At 40.6% G+C, this 15,911-nt stretch overlaps 2 protein-coding genes across 5 annotated transcripts; one reads left to right on the top strand and one right to left on the bottom strand.

The window, feature by feature from the left end:
• Positions 1–940: 940 nt before the first annotated feature.
• On the bottom strand, positions 941–8,461 carry flcn (folliculin). Of its 2 annotated transcripts, none has more exons than XM_074683427.1 (12): positions 8,179–8,461; positions 7,790–8,002; positions 7,449–7,607; positions 7,112–7,333; positions 6,826–6,992; positions 6,646–6,737; positions 4,703–4,866; positions 4,339–4,452; positions 3,409–3,532; positions 3,178–3,303; positions 2,147–2,249; positions 941–2,046 (listed from the first exon to the last, which is right to left on the bottom strand). In XM_074683427.1, the coding sequence occupies exons 2-12, from the start codon at positions 8,000–8,002 to the stop codon at positions 1,839–1,841; spliced, it is 1,692 nt and encodes a 563-aa protein (XP_074539528.1). In that variant the 5' UTR covers positions 8,179–8,461; the 3' UTR covers positions 941–1,838. The 2 variants fall into 2 exon arrangements, with proteins under 2 accessions (XP_074539528.1, XP_074539529.1); XM_074683428.1 differs by having other exon boundaries at positions 943–2,046; positions 7,461–7,607.
• A 190-nt stretch (positions 8,462–8,651) lies between these two features.
• On the top strand, positions 8,652–15,079 carry leng9 (leukocyte receptor cluster (LRC) member 9). Of its 3 annotated transcripts, none has more exons than XM_074683429.1 (8): positions 8,652–8,713; positions 8,835–9,143; positions 10,993–11,086; positions 11,663–11,787; positions 11,931–12,257; positions 12,367–12,616; positions 13,323–13,443; positions 13,524–15,079. In XM_074683429.1, the coding sequence occupies exons 2-8, from the start codon at positions 9,017–9,019 to the stop codon at positions 14,166–14,168; spliced, it is 1,689 nt and encodes a 562-aa protein (XP_074539530.1). In that variant the 5' UTR covers positions 8,652–8,713; positions 8,835–9,016; the 3' UTR covers positions 14,169–15,079. The 3 variants fall into 3 exon arrangements, with proteins under 3 accessions (XP_074539530.1, XP_074539531.1, XP_074539532.1); XM_074683430.1 differs by having other exon boundaries at positions 8,670–8,903; positions 9,015–9,143; XM_074683431.1 differs by having other exon boundaries at positions 8,670–9,143; positions 12,370–12,616.
• The last annotated feature ends 832 nt before the right edge of the window (positions 15,080–15,911 follow it).

Raw genomic sequence — 15,911 nt, 5'->3', positions numbered from 1 at the left:
CACTATTGACTGACCCGGCCCCTCCCCCCCCTTTGCTCCCCACATTCACTCTTACCCCAGCCCCCCCTCCTTCCCCGCCGCCAAACCAGGCCCAAGGAGGCTTAGTCATGCAGTTGGAGCGTATGTTTTTCATTTGGACTCTCCCCCACACCTCTGCGCCCTCAGATCCCCTGCTCCTTATCCATCCTGTTTAATCATCACATGATCTTTCTTTCTATTTTTTAAAGATCACATTCCTCACAAAGAGGGTTGCAACACCACGTTGTCAGAACTTGCAAGTCATCCCATGTGTGACAGCTTCCTTTAGTCATTACTGTTAAAGTGGGCTGCACAGAGGTGGATGGTGTTGATTGTGAGGTCTAATTTTGTACACAGCTGTCATCATATTGTCCCTCCAGGTCATGTGAAGCCTCATTACGTTTTGGTTTTCCGATAGATGTTAGTGGAGGTGATAATTACTCATGAAAGGAAGGACAGCAAAGTAGTTTCTTGAAGTCAAAGACAAATTTTTCTTCGATGTGTCCCTTTCTGGGCACAGGCCAAAGACAGCAAGGCAGTTACCCGAAGTGCGCTCTACTCAAGACGAAAGGGAAACCAGAGACCAGCAGGGACATTAATACTCCCTGAGGCATCATCAACTCGAAACCTCTTCACCTACACTTTATGTTTTAATGACGGGTATAAATATCCAGTCAACATGCTGACTTCCTGTTTCAAACATCTAGCATGCTGAGGAGAGTTAATATGTTACTCATTTGCGGTGCTGCTGCAAATTATGTTTGTGCTTCTATTTGTGCAACTTGCAAAATGAAATCCAGATTTGAGAAAGTTACAGAGAACCATAACAATAAAAAAGTGAATTTATGAAGACTCAGCATCATGCTAACATTGTTTAGGAAATTTTATTACTTGAAAAGCTGCAGTCAGAGCCAGTGGTTATACATTTAATTCAGAGAAAAAGTAAATAGAAAGACTTGTTTTTTTCACTCCATAGGTTGGTAGTAAGATAATAAAGCGGCCTTCCATGTTAAACAAAGCCGTATGTTGCTGAGTTTTATTGACTAAAGTCTGCATGCTTCAGCAAAGCAATACCCTTGAATCACTGAGGTATGTAAAAACCCTGCTTTATAGTGGATCATTGTGCGACTGGCTCATTAAGAAGCTGAAATCCTGCTGATGTGGTCTGCTGTGCTGGAGCGAGGTCGTGTTATGCAACCATTTTGTACATTTCAGGACAGAGGGAAAACCTTAAAAAAGTGTTGTCTTACACCACTTGGGGCTCTTTGGCTGACGGCCACTTAAACAAGTGAGTGCGAGAAGGCGGAGTGAAGCTGCTCTGCTCCTCTTAATCACCCTCACTCCCTCTATATTCCTCCAGTTTGCCACAAGATGGAGCCAAGTGTGGAATGCAAAACAAGAGGCTGCCAACGACTGTTCATGATCATTGATTTCATTTAAAAACATCAGAAAAATACTCACAAAGTGCAAAGTCCGTTTAATAAGTTAAAAATACACATTTTAGTTTTAAAGGCCCTCTACAGTTGTTCCCTTTAACAAACAAAAGCAAACATTATCCTAACTGGCCACGTGTAATAATCTGAGCAGCAGAGTAATCAGGGTTATTAACAGTAGATTTCCTCTTACCTAAAAAGAAAAGAATGAATGAGTCAAAAAACTCCTGACATCCATTCATTTTTCTCTTTTTTTTCTACTAAAAGTCACAAATACACTGAACTGCTGGTGGTGAAAACAACCTGGCTTTCACTTTCCCTTCTTTAGTATTATTCCTCTTTTCAACCCCTCTTTTCAACCCCTCTGCCTCCTCCCCCTCTTCTCTTTCACTGGCTGGGGCTCCTTTCCCCTCCGCGCACTGCCGTCATCAGATGACTCTTGTAAGTTTTGCTGAGTCCTGTCATCCAAAACTTGAGCAGTCTGACATTATCCTCCTCACCAGGCCCTGTGGCCCCAAGAAGGGCCAGAACTTTTTGGGTGTCCTCCCTCCCCCGTCCGTCCACTTTGGAGAACTTGAACAGCACTTTGACCTTACTGAAAGACAGAGAAAAAAAAAACAAAGAGGTGGTGAAATCTCACCAAACCCCGGGTGGTCTTCTTTTTTTTTTTTTGTAGATGATTGAATAGTACTCACTTCATCCATTCCTCCTTCAGACACAACAGGCAATGAGACACAACGTCCACAGATAAGTTCTCATTAGACAGTGCAACCTCAAGCTTGTTCAGCAACGTGGGACCTGCAGCAAGATGGTTTAAGAATTCACTGTCAAATCATAAAACTAATTTTTGATGGCAAACTTTTTAAAAGTGTAAATAAAAATAAAGATGAGATCCTTTTAGTCAGCAAAAAACAGCTGTTAGTAGCTTTCAAAGTCCTTTGACAAAAACAGTGATTTTTTTTCTCCTAGTATGAACCTGTGTGTCTCTTGTCTTTTTGCATTGTTTGATTATATGTCAAAATTTCTGTTCTGTCATGGTGTAATGAGCAATAAGCTCTGATCAAGTACAACACAACAACATAAAAAAAATCAAGTTTTGCTAGTTTCAGTTGTCAGGCATGTAGAATAATTATCTGAGCTTTATGGTAGGAAACATAAACATGTGTGATTGATGTACTTTGATCAGGTACACCTTCCTTCAAGGATAAAATTGTAGCCTTTGCAAGTTGCTTCCAAGCTGCCAACCGACATCATCTCATCAAGAAATATCTACAAATTTTGTTTTTAGAACTTCAGAACATGTTTTCAGTTGTGCCCCAAGTGTTCAACTACTTTTTCTTTCAGTGCCTTTAACACACAGGTTAAGTTGCAATCCATGTGTTAGCTCAGAAACTGTACTAATCTGAGTGAAAGTTCTCTGGAAGACAAAGTTTTCTAATCATGTGAAATCAGATCTTTGGATACTAAGTAGCGGACATGTCCAGACTATTCCCATCCACATCTGTTTTTGCTTTGATGAAACAAAAAAAGAAAAGAAAAGAAAATGAAACCATGGCTAGCGAAAGTCAGTCTTTCAAGCATCTTGATGCTGATTCAAATCTAAATGCTATTAAACTGTCTAAATTAAAATCAAATTAAATTAAAAAGTTTATTTAGTAAAATCAGTTCTGCATTGGAAACAATAAGCACCCTGTGTTCAAATGTATTCAGGTTTTTTAGTGCTCACCCCTGTCTGTGGGCTGTGTATTGGCACTGCTGATGGTGAACTGATAAAGCGGGGAGATGTCATCTTCACCTACAGCAGACATCTGGCAGCTCCTGTCTGAGCTGACATCCACCAGCACTGAAAACTCTACAGGACAAACAGAGGAGAGATGAAATCAACAAAAATTAATAATATGCTAGTAAAAACCTTTAAGAGCAAGCTATCATGGCATGAGTTTAACGACTCTTGTACCTGAGGAGCTCACATGTGTTGGAATGGGCACATCTGGACTCAGACCCAGGAAGTTGCATTTGTAAGCCTCCTCATACTGAGCACTGTATGGCACAGAGCGCACGCAGCCCACAGGGAGCAAAGACTGATGGGAAGCAGAAGAGAAACTCGAGTTGAAAATAAGTAAGCATGTTGCTGTGATAGATAGTCCTCTTTGACAGATGTCACCAAGGCTTCTTTCAGGAAAAGTGCAGGCTTAACTATTGCTTGCTTGATTGCTGAATTTGATATACCTACATTACATTGTGCCTTTTTCTACACTGTCATGACCCACTGTGATACTGAAAAAACATAAACGTTAATTTGTTCAATTAAACCAGATTTTCATAAAATAACAAGGGACAGGCGTCCTATGGAAAAATCAGGAAGAAGCTAAAAAACTAAACTAAAAGTAGCTAAAGCACACTAAAAACCCATCAGTATCAAAAAGGATCACTCACATATGTTTAAAAACCTCTTAGAAGTAATATGGATAAATAACTGAATAACAGTTACGTGCTCTGTCTTGTTGGCGCAGTTTGCATACACAGTTCAAAAGAGCAAGTCCAGGCAAAGGAAATGCCAAGCAGTGTAAGTTTGCCATGGACAAAAATACAGTGTGTCTTAATGTTACAGTTGTCAGAAAGTAAATACACAGAGACACTTTTCTTGGGAAATAAACACACATAAAAAGTTTACAGCAAATAAAAATATAGTGTTAGTAAATGATTGCTGATTAAAAATTATTTATATGCCCAAACAGTGAAACTTCCCTGCAAATGAACAGTAGAACACTCTTCAAGCCTAAATTGAAGAAGTCTGACATTGCGCTCTCATACATGTTCACTTACATCACAACAACATCATGTCTCCCACCCAATCAGAAAATAGAACAGAGTTAAAGCAAAGCACCTTGAGCACTATAAAAGCTGATTGAATGAGCCCGGGGTCTGCGCTTCTCCATATGACCTGATTTCCCATGAGCACGTGCCACACAAGCTGACGAAACTCAGCTGCCCCGAGGACCTGCAGAACCAATCAGATTGTGATGAACAACAGATTAGAGCAATGGGGTACAAGTTAATGTGGAGATGAGAATGATCATATAATAACAAATCTTTAATAATAAATAAAATACGTTGAAGATAAAAAGCTTGAGATGCTTGCAAATGTTGTTTTCTGCTCCTGTTTAGAACAGTTGTCTTTTAACTTAGAACATGCATTTAGAATAAATGTGCACAAGACAATGACATATTTAAAAACCACCTAAATTTACCTGTCTTAAATGCCTCAGTGATCTAAATTTTGGTCCGGGTAATTCATCTAATTTTCCATCATCACACAGGAAGTCATGGGCCAGCTTGCCCCCTGATTGGATCTGCTGGGGTTTAGGACCACCTCCCTCTGCGCCCTCCCAGCAGCTCATTTCTTCCTCTTGCTCTGTTGTCAACAAAGAATGACATATAAACAAAAACCACTGATGACAGAATGCTCTAAAAATGTTGGGGAACTCCACAGGAAGTTATTACAAAAACCTTCAAGATATCATGCTCCACTTACAGGCTGCACGTGATACCAACTGCCCCTGCTTTCCAAAACAGAGCCAATAGTGTAAAACTGGTCTTTTTCCATATTTAACCCTGATCTCAGTAATGCTACTAAAAAAACACAATTCAACAGAACAGGTGATCTATTACATCAATGTTTTAAATCCATTATAGCTTTATCGTTGCATGTAATGTGTATCTGTTTATCCTATTTTAACTGTGATTTAATAAAATGCAGAAGAAAAAAGGTTATTACTGAAAATATTAACAATAGTGAACCGAGGGTTAAAATTACTCAACCTAAAAGCTGAGTTGTACTCAGAATCATCACTGCAAATCTTTTAACCACTTTCTTAATCTTGAATAAAAACTGTGTAAACCCTTTCTGGAAAAGCAGTCTGTGTGAATACAATGGTTTAATAAATCACGCTGTTGTCTTGGCCAGAGAGTCTCGCGCTGAGTGACCCAGTGATTCAAACTTTCACAGAGACATTCAGACAGATGATACAACACTGACACATTGTGCAAACACATGACATCTGCTGATATCATCCTCAATCAGGAGACAAAAACTTCCCTGGAAGGTGATTCATTACTCAGGTACTGATGTTCAAATTCAACCAAAGCCAAGCCATTTCATTTCAGTTACAAGTTAATATCATTTCATGTGATTGAACTTGGATCAAAGCTTAAAACCTCACATGGATCAAATGTTTGGAAGACAAAAACAGGATCATAGGACTTCTTTTATCATACTGTTTACAGTAGACTATTAAAAAACATACATTAAACAACACAAATATGTGTTAACTGTTGGATGTTTATTGATATGGTTGTACATATTGAAATATTCTGTCTGAACTAGTAAAGCTAGTTAACACTGAAATGCCAGTGGTCACCTTGTCAAGTAAATGATCACCTTCTTTCACTGAATGTTTGACTTTGTTGGGGAAAGAGCCTTGTTGTCTCAGCCTCACTTGTGTAACCATGTCCAGAGTTTCTGCTTTCTTTTGGTTGCTATGATTTTTTTTTTTTCAAAGTTTGAGGTCTGTGATCCTTGACTTAAAATCTACCTCTGACAGCGAGGGAATGTTATGCCAATTAAAACTCTCTTTTTGGGAGAAAGATAAAGTGTATTTCTGAACTGGAAAGAAAGGGGGCTTTTTCAATGTGGGACTGGCACCAATTCTGGGACTCCCTTAAAAATAAGATACTGCATCTCAAGGAGCTGAAAAAATAAATCAAATTCTTCACCAATATAATAGTGGTAGTGGCAAAATCCACTTTCTCATTGAAATAAACTTTATTTAATATTATCATACATCCACAACCCCTTGCAGTGCTGACCCCAATCTGCTCACCTTTAATATCTTCTATGTATGCAACAGACAGGGCTGAAAGTAGTCAGTCTGAAGTCAGAGCATGCTCTGAGGACAAACTGCTTAATGGCACTATTACCAAATCACCAAAAGCTCTTGATTATATGATTTCTAAAATATATTCTCATATTTGTGCCAATGCTAATACATCTGGGAGAGGTATTGGCCTGATGCTGTAGGACTTCCAATTTTACGGCTGGGCAATCCCCCCTTGTCAGAGAAATTTGACTGTGCTTTTGCCTATTTGCAGTCTGAACATGCATTAAATGATCAATAACCAAACTGTGTATTACCTGTCTGTCTCTCTATGAGCACCAGTGTATCTTCTGTGGGGGCTCCCTCCAGAAGTTTCTCTGTCAGGCGACTGCCACAGGCCTTCAGCAACCTGAAAACAATGTGACAACTCAGACTGTCATTGTAAACAATTGAAATAAAATCAACAACTTTGAATTGCTTACAGAATACTCACTCACCAGCTAAAGGAGGAGTGCAGACTGGCCCAGAGGTTTGGATGTTGGGTTAAAGAAGTCAGTGATCTGGCAGCATTTCCACTCCTTTGATGAGGGAAAACTGCAGGTGAGAAGACGCTGTTCATCCTCACCGCTCGCTGGGGACATACTCCTTGTTCACTATCAAAGACCTGATGGAGATCAGAGGACATTTTAAACTTCTACATAGATTGCCACACATCAAGATGACTTCATGTTCTGGTTAAAGTAAAGTGGGTAAAGGGGCTGTAGTGGCCATGTATTCTCTTACCTTAAGGGCTGTGCTTTGTAGGCTTTGTATAGTAAGTCGAAGATGGCGTAACAGAAAAGGCCAGGAGTTGATGAGGTAGATCCTGTCCATTGCAACCATAACAATGCTGTACCAGCGCTGGAAGCCCCTGGCCAGACTGTCTTTGATAAAGAAGGTGTGTGAGAACACAAAACCATGCTGCTCATCTCCAAAGAAAATTGGCCCTTCACGTCCAGGACACACCTGAGGAAGTGTAGAAATAATGCACAGCGATGTAAAACAACTAAGGATTCAAAAAACTGCTGCACTTATTTTATGCATGATATCTGTGACTTCAACAACAGACACGCAAACGTACGTCACTGTTTACCTCACAGCTGAGGCTGCGCACGCAGGCCTGGCGGACAACACTGAAGAGCTGCGGCTGTCTGGGATGCTGATGGCTCAGGAAGCGTATGCCTGTTTCATCATCAATGCTCACAAAGCCTGGGTGAGATGCAGGTAGAGATCGGCATCCCTGTGTGTGTCGGGGGGGTTCAACATTTTGAAAATTAACACTTTGTGATACAAGACTATACTCCTCTACAGTAAAAAGTGTAGAGGCTAATGAGTTACAATTGAGGGTAGGTCTAAATGAGGGCGCATTGTTCTGATAAGGTCATAATGAGATACATCATCACACTGTCACCCTCCACTTACATCACACATCTCTCCTCTCTGTGTGGCCGAGCTGTTGGCCCTCATGGTCAGCCCTTCACCTTCCCGGTCACCATCTCGGTCCCTGTCCCCAAGCACCGGGGCACCAGCCTGGGACGACGGGGATGGAGATGGAGGGTGCAGAGCTTCAGTGCAAAACAACGTCCGAGGGCCATGGAGCTCACAGAAGTGACATAGAGCAACCAAAGCGTTCATCTGGAGGACAGAGAAGCAAATTAATTTGCGAGTTGTACTTAATAATTATGATGATGATGATCCGAGATAAAAAACTATCAAGCAGTTCTTCACTTAGTGTTTGTTTCATGTGATTTACTGACACTTCTAGGGTTTAAGACACTGCCACAACAGCTGTCAGTATCAATGAGTCTTACCTTCAGAACAGAGCCAAGTTCAACAAATGCCTGGTACTCGATGCTACTTCACAAAGAGACATTCATCGGTCGCAACGTCCAAACAGCTGATACATTACAAGCAGCATATCAAATCAATACACAAAACAAACCCAATTCCTATTGCATTCCGTTTTTCAGAAATAAGTTACTATTCAATTCTCAATGTTTCATATCTTTTCTTGCTCTATTTTCCTTCTGTGCAGCTGCTAGCTGGCGTCAACACATCATGTCACATGACGCAGAGTCACGCGCTCGTGCTCAAGTGACGTATGGCAGTTGGCTGCATTTCTTTACCTCGAATTTAACAGTTTAAATCCAAAATGTACGACCCAAAATCCTGAAAGTTAAAATGACAGAAAACTACAAATTAACTGACTCGTGTAAGATTTCACGTCATATTTCCAGTTAGGCATTATCATACAAAATACTAACACAAACTTCATTACCCATGATTCCCAATGAGACAACAAACTGGGTCAAAGGGTGATACTTGCAGAAATCGCTCACTCCTTTGGTCAGTACTTTTAAGATAAATTCTATTTTTTGAAGAAAAATAAGCCACAGAAAGCTTTTTTTTAAGAAATATAATATTATTTTGATTTTTCTGACTTTATTTTATTGGTAAATCTTGAAAGGTTTATATCTACTTCCGCATTCGGTGTGCTCGTGGGGAGAACCTAATTTTCCTGTTTGAGCAGTGTCAGGTCTGTATTTGTCGTTGTGTATGTACAAACAAAGCCAAAGGTGTAGCGGCAAACACCAGAGTGACACAGCAAACTTTTATTAAGCAAAAAAAAGTTGTCTTGAAATCACAGCCATGGCTTCAGACGGAATGAAGGTGCCTCCAGCTCCACCAGAGGACCAGAGCGATGATGTGGAAGACACTGAGGAAGGAGTCCCACCTGATCCTGAAAAGGGCAAAGACATCCTGAAATCTTCAAAGGGTAAATCTTTCCCTTTACATACTCACATAATGACAATGATAATCCCTTTGTTTTTTTTCTTTAAATAATTGTCATTCTATTAACTTCATCTGGTAAGTGATGTATGTCCAAATTTCACATTTTGGAGAGGTAGTTATTAAAACTTTAGAAATGCCTTGGAATAACAGTACTGAAATCTGCTGAATCTTTCCTCTATCTCCCCCTCTGTAATCAAAACTTCTTGCCTGTGATTCACTTCAGAGAAGTCCTGAGCTAATTGAGCTCTACTAAGATCTCAGTTTGTTATCAGGTTGCTGGAGCCCATGATTTTGAAAGGGGAAACTCCATAAATTAGGGAATTATTTCAAAGTCTGCCAAGAGCCTCACTTCATGCCATGCTGCCATGCTGGACACGTTTCAGGAGCTGGGAAGTGAGTCATAATCCACAAGTACTGCTCCTGACCTCTGTAAGAATTCTGTGTCTGCACCTACGCCCACTTTCTTCACTGGGCCTCCATCCAGACAAACTTTTAATGAATCTACATTACTGTTATTATACTCAGTTACTACCAGTAACTTAAACAGAGCACTAATGTCTGGAGGCAGCTTCAGCTTCAACTCATGCTCTTTTGCGTCAAGTCCTGGATGACCTGTGCCAGCCAGAGCTCTCTCGGATAAGGAGGCTATTACAGCAAATAATTAAAAGATTTGGACTGTGAGTCACATCCAGTTCTACTATCTGGAAATAGCATTATAGGGTGTGTGGTATGTGTTTGAGTTTGAAGGCATCCACATCCCAACCTACTTGGCTGACATTTGAGCCTCTGGAGCAAGTCATTGCCACCTGCTACAGGATTCATACTCTTGGGAAGTCTAGTGGAGAGGAAACCAGTTGTCAAAAACATCTGTTTTTCCCAGAGCTAGTGTCCTCCTGGGAATTAATCATCAGTATAGTTACGATTTTGATTGCAGTATCAAACTTGCAGAGAAGCATATTTTTGTGCTGTCAGGCATTCTAAGGACAAGTGATAATTTTCTGGTGTTTGAGGGGAAGCAAAATAAATCACACTGACATAGAAGCTTTTATGAAAGTCGACAAGGTATTAAAAACCAAGAGACAAATATCATATCTCCTTTGTGTGATGAGATATTATATAACACAAAAATATTTCACTATGAAAATAATAACTTTCCGGATATGATTATCTTCACTTGTGTGTTTTTAAGAGTTATTGCTCATTCACATCACATATAATCAGCATATTTTGTTTAAATTTCCTAAAGTAATAAGCCCAGATACAGGTTTATAGTTGAGTCACACCATTTGCAGGGGCTAAAGTCCTTAAAGGGGGCAAGTAGGAATCATTTTAGACCCTCTGCCTTTTAACACGTCACTCCTCACTCCCTCGTCCCACTTTCATATAGATCTGCTGATTCTTCTTGAAAAAAGGCATCAAGGTGAAAACAGTCTTTATTTGAAAAAAAAAAAAAAAAGAATCAAAGTGTTGCAAGTTGGACAGGATTTGTTCTTACTGTGTTAATAACAACTGGTATAAACTGCCTGGACACACTTTGTACCTGGGTCCCCCATCTCCTGCACCCTCCCCCCTGATTGGAGAGGCATGTTGAGTGATTCACTATTTGTGATTTTTCTTTGACCCTTAACTCTTTTACCAGAAGATGACCATGTGAAAATCAGATCAGGATCAAGTGGCAGGTGATACAAATGTTTAGCACCTAAGTCACGGTGTAAAAAGCTATTGCTCTGTTTCTTTGAAATCATTAGAATCTGGAGGTGTATGTTTTTATTATGGCAGGATGTGGTAACACTTTTATCATTTTCACTTCTCTTTGTCTCTTTTACTGACAGAGACGGCGGGACAGGAAGAAAACAGTGTTAATGTTTGCAAGTTTTTCCTGATGGGGAAGTGCCACTTTGGACATAGATGTCGTTTGTCTCACAGGTGTGTTCACCTAATCTGTTCAGTAAACTAAGCAGTAAGATCGAGAATGACTTGCATAATTTGTTTTTAGTAAAACCAGTATTACATGAGTCTGTAAATAATTGTTGCATGCAGACCGCCCTGAAAGGGATGGGCTTCTAAGTGTTAAAAGGCACTTTCAAATTTAATTTTGGGAACAGCCACATGCCTTTACAGAAAGTAAAATCCAAGTTGTTGTTAATTCTGTATAAAAGTATCTCAGAACATTTAACATTACACGAAAGTGGACTCATTCATTCAAAGCTCTAATAGGTCATGGACAATTCTTTAAAAAATGTTTTTATTTTCCGTTTAACATTCATCTAGAAACTCAAACACTTAAGATTATTACCTGAACTCTTGTTCCCTGTTTAACTTTACTGCTTCTAGAAGAAGTGTCTCCAGGGAAACTGATGAATACATTGTGTGTGTGTTTGTTTTATGAATAATGTCAATAATGGTTATAACTGGGATACGTAACCTATGACTAACGTTGAGTACTTTTTCTGTGTTGTTTTATTTTGACACATTTCCACCTCTGTTGCCCTTTCTTCTCAGTAACCCTTCAATGGATGATTCAGAGGCTGCAACTCCTGACCAGGATGACAAACCAAATCAAGAAAAATCAGAAAAAATCAAGAAGAAAGTGAACAAACCCAAAAAGCTGAAACAGGACGCAAAAGGTCACACCATGTGTAGCTAGTTTCCTATATCATGTGCTGATGACATCACACTCTCAAGAGGCCAACGAGACTTTAGTCTGTCATGACTCACTTTTTCCCCTCATTAATCCGTCAAAATATTTTTTCTTACTCTGCTCTTACAGAGGTGAACAAAAAGCCCCGGATGCGCACAGCAGATGATGTTATCTCCCGGATCCTGTGGGACAACTCAGTGGTCTCATCAGAGTTTATAGTGGGGTACGTGGATCGCTTCCTGGGTGTGTTGGAGCGCCCTTTCGATGACTTTAACTGGGATACCAACCCCTGTGACTGTGATTACACCACTGAGCTGGCCCTCCCCAGACACAGGATCCAGTACTTCACCTACAGAGGGCTCCGTGTGTGGGACCGCCACAGCAGGACTGACAGGGTGTTTGGATCCACAGGTCAATCTCTGGCTCCCCCCTTTGGAGGGGAGGGGGAAGTAGAGGGTAAGGAAAAATCTGTTATGACTCAAGCACAGAGTTTTTTCATGAAGCAAGCACACATTTTAGAGAGGTCTCTGACCAAATGTTTTTTGTTTTACAAAAATCAACACAGAAGAACAGGAAGAACAACAAGAGCCTCTTGAAACAACAGAAGAGCAGCCACCTGCTGCTCGTGGGCAGGAAGAGGGGGAAACAGACGACTGTATTCATACTGAGGACACACATCTGGATGAGGAGAAACAGAGGGAGATGAATATTCACACCTGTGACTCAACACCAGCAGCTCCACAGTGCAGAGGAGAGACTTCTCAGGAACAACAAGAAGCACAAGGAGCATGTGTTATGGAGGATGCTGATAAGAGGTCTGCTGTTCATCTTTATGTATTCATGAAAATGATAGACAACAACACCTGATGAACAAAATTTTAGTGCCTACATGTTCATCACACCATTTGTTCCACACAAACAAAGACCTCAACATTACAGACAGAGAAATATCACAGCACATTTGTGATTTTAAATTTTTGACTCAAGAGAGAGTGGCAACAATACTTTTATTGTCAGTAATCAAACTTTAGATAACAGCTCATCTGTTTAAGCCAACAGGCGAAATAATATGTGGATCTCATTTTTCAGAAAGGGAGTAAAAGTTTTACAGTAGATCACTGACCATCATTTCTAAATTCTAAAGCATTTTTGGTCATTTTCTGATAAAAAAAAAAAGGCAAAAGCTTCCTAAAAAAACAAAGAAGTAGCTGACAGTAAAGAACATTTTTAAAATGTTTCCCTGCCTATCTGAAAAACAAAATATCTCACACCTCAGTTAAAGATGAGTCACCAATAGCACTGCCATTTTTGAAACTTAAAATGGATTTGTTTTTTCTTTACATCACTAAATTGAAACTTTTATAGTAACATTTACAAATTTAACATCATTTATAACACCATGAAACCAGATTAAAGCCTGGATACCATTATTCCTCCAGGAAATTGTGCTAAGGGACTTGTAAAGCAATCTTGATACTCTTCTTCCATGTTAATAATTTAACTCCACTGTTTTTAATTTAGACTGGAGTCTTTAACAGACGAAATGGCCTCACCTCAAAAAGAAGATGGTATAAAAGAGGAGACTGAGGAGGACATTTCAGAAGAATGGCAAGAAAGCTGGGAAGGAAATAAAGAGGCTTCGGTGGGTGTCACACAGGCCTTCACCCTGATATCATTTATGTTTCTGCTTTACAAACTGTTTTTCCCCTTTGTTCAACACAGAACATCAGCCAGAATCAGTCAGCACCTCTGGAGCAAAGGGAGGAGAAGCGAGGTGGTCGACCCCCAAAAATAAGACCCACACACTTCATCACCTTCAGAGCCAACACCCCTGCCGTCCTCTCCTGTTTCCAGCAGCTGCAGAAGGAGATCACCTCCCTCCTGCCTTCCTCTGCCCCTCACTGGCAGACCGCCGCCAGCCTCCATGTCACCATGTGCCTCCTGGTGCTGCCCGGCCCTGCTGAGGTAGCTGCTGCTGAGGAGATCCTGCGACAGTTTGCCCACTTGGATCGAAACCCTCCTGTGGCGCTGACCTTTCCCGTGAAGCTGAAACATTTCAACGGGAAGGTGCTGTACCTGAGTCCTCAGCCTCATCTCCACCTCCAGCAGCTCAACAGTGGCCTGCAGGAGGCCTACAGGAAGGCAGGCTTGCTCCACAGGGACTCCTTCAACCCACGCTACCACCTCACACTGGCCAAGGTAGAAGAAAAGGATGGGGAGAGGATATTTGAAGGGGTGGGAGACCTGAAGGTGGGAAAGGGGTTAAATTTTGGTCGCCTGCCTGTAAACACCTTACACCTTTGTACCATGGGAGTCTCCAAGATAGATGGTTTTTATGAGACTGTGTGCTCGGTAACGCTCAGATGATAGAAGAGCTGCCTTCTCTACATGTATGCATACCTACACGTAAACTTGAGATATTCAAGTAAGTGCAATACGGCTGACATTTGCACTTTTCATGAGGCCTTACAAACCAAATCTAGTGTTTAACTATTGAAATTGACACAATGTTACTATTATAATTACAAAATTGTTAAATTATTTGATGCACTTTCAAAAATTCACTTTAATGATATTCTGAGGGATTTAATGAAAATGATTGTATTTTTTTCATGGATGCTGTCCAGTCCTATAAGGGTTTTGTATTTATTACACACTGATATTTCTTGAAGACAATTATTGCTCATTTTAATTTCAAAGCTAAGGAGACTAAAAACAAACCATCTTCATAAACAAAGTTTTCACAGACAGACAGTCTGGTTCATATTTCACACTAAAATGTTTCATCCTTCTTGTTTTCTTGTCCCTGTTTGGGCTCATTTTCAAATTTACTGGATCCTTTATGATAAGCCATAAACTATAGTACTGTCAATTGGAACATCACCTGCTGCTGTAAGACACATTACCATAAAAGCAGATTAGAATATTTGATGTTGAAAAACATAAAATGCTTTCAGTAGAATGTATATTAGTTCTGGTGCACAGACCTGACGTCTTTCTTCCCTCACTTTGATATCTACTGTTTTACGACCTCACACACACTACACATGCATCCGCCGTAAAGGCTTATGAACCAGACATAAATTGTTTACGAGGGGAAAAGATTACGTTTTCTTTGTGGCCATGAATTAACCAAAGTGGATGTAATCTGCAGCTCTTAATTCCACGGTTTTTAACAATGTTTTCTATAAATATTGAATGGACTGTTTTCCACAGAAGCCTTTGTACTTTTTATAATGAATGACAAGCAGTAAATTGTAAAGGCTATTAAATATTGAATTGGCTGTTTAAGATCCTGTGTGTTGTGATGTTTTACCATCGCTGTGTGATGGACAGCCTGGATGCGGTAATGTCTGTTGCTGTGGTCTCATTCTCAGACACACGCAGGCTGCGTGAACAACTCCAGCATACATAACATTTCTCTGTTGTCTTTGCCGTCTTCCTCTCAGATACATCCACTATACATAGTCTATATGAGTCAGTGAGTATGCTCTCTGGCTCTCTCCTGTTTGCTCCCTCGCTGGCATTATCTCCCAGCCTCCCTTCCCCCACTCTCTTTCAGTGACACAGAAAAACTAATGCCGCCCCCTCCCTCTCTGCTCACTCGCTTGCTTCTGCCCCCCTTTCTCCATTGCCAGACAAACACCATACTCTTTTTACTCCTTTTGCTGCCATTATGGCTCAAATCTGCAGACAAATCACCCATAGAGCATCTGCATCAGCGCACTCTCATCACTTCTGCTGCACATCTCCACCTCCTGGTCCCTTAATCAGTGCTGCTGCTGTTCTGCAGCCGCTGCTGAGAACTGCTTTTGCCTAAAAAATCCATTGCATGCCGTTTTCCCCCTTCTCTATTCATTGTTCACTCCATCTCACTCCCCCTCCCTTTTTTCTCAGCATCCCTCCATGGGAACCCACTTTTTCCCCCCTCCTCTGTATTAGATGTTGCTTCTCCCTGCATCTCCTACCCCTCTAAATTATCCATGTGTGCTTATTCTCTTATAATTTTATCCCTACCTCACATGAGTTTCCAATGCAGCCCCACCTGACTGTGCTTTTTAAATGGGAGTCAAATAATTTGCATCCAACATGGGCGTAAATTCCTGAACA

Source organism: Halichoeres trimaculatus, unplaced genomic scaffold (genome assembly GCF_033239565.1).
Source record: "Halichoeres trimaculatus isolate MK-OKI-2021-1 unplaced genomic scaffold, fHalTri1.1 fHalTri1_scaffold_12, whole genome shotgun sequence".
Taxonomy (NCBI): domain Eukaryota; kingdom Metazoa; phylum Chordata; class Actinopteri; order Labriformes; family Labridae; genus Halichoeres; species Halichoeres trimaculatus.
This window is presented reverse-complemented; position numbering and strand designations above follow the sequence as displayed.

Bases quoted from the DNA above. Each gene is read 5' to 3' on its own strand.
- flcn (XM_074683427.1), bottom strand. From the start codon at position 8,002: ATGAACGCTTTGGTTGCTCTATGTCACTTCTGTGAGCTCCATGGCCCT. The intron at 4,453-4,702 runs GTAAATTTAGGT...TTGGTTCTGCAG, and splicing joins CACTGAGGCATTTAAGACAG to GTCCTCGGGGCAGCTGAGTT. The intron at 2,250-3,177 runs GTGAGCACTAAA...ATCTTGCTGCAG, and splicing joins TACACAGCCCACAGACAGGG to GTCCCACGTTGCTGAACAAG.
- leng9 (XM_074683429.1), top strand. From the start codon at position 9,017: ATGGCTTCAGACGGAATGAAGGTGCCTCCAGCTCCACCAGAGGACCAG. The intron at 12,258-12,366 runs GTAAGGAAAAAT...AAATCAACACAG, and splicing joins AGGGGAGGGGGAAGTAGAGG to AAGAACAGGAAGAACAACAA. The intron at 12,617-13,322 runs GTCTGCTGTTCA...TTTTTAATTTAG, and splicing joins ATGGAGGATGCTGATAAGAG to ACTGGAGTCTTTAACAGACG.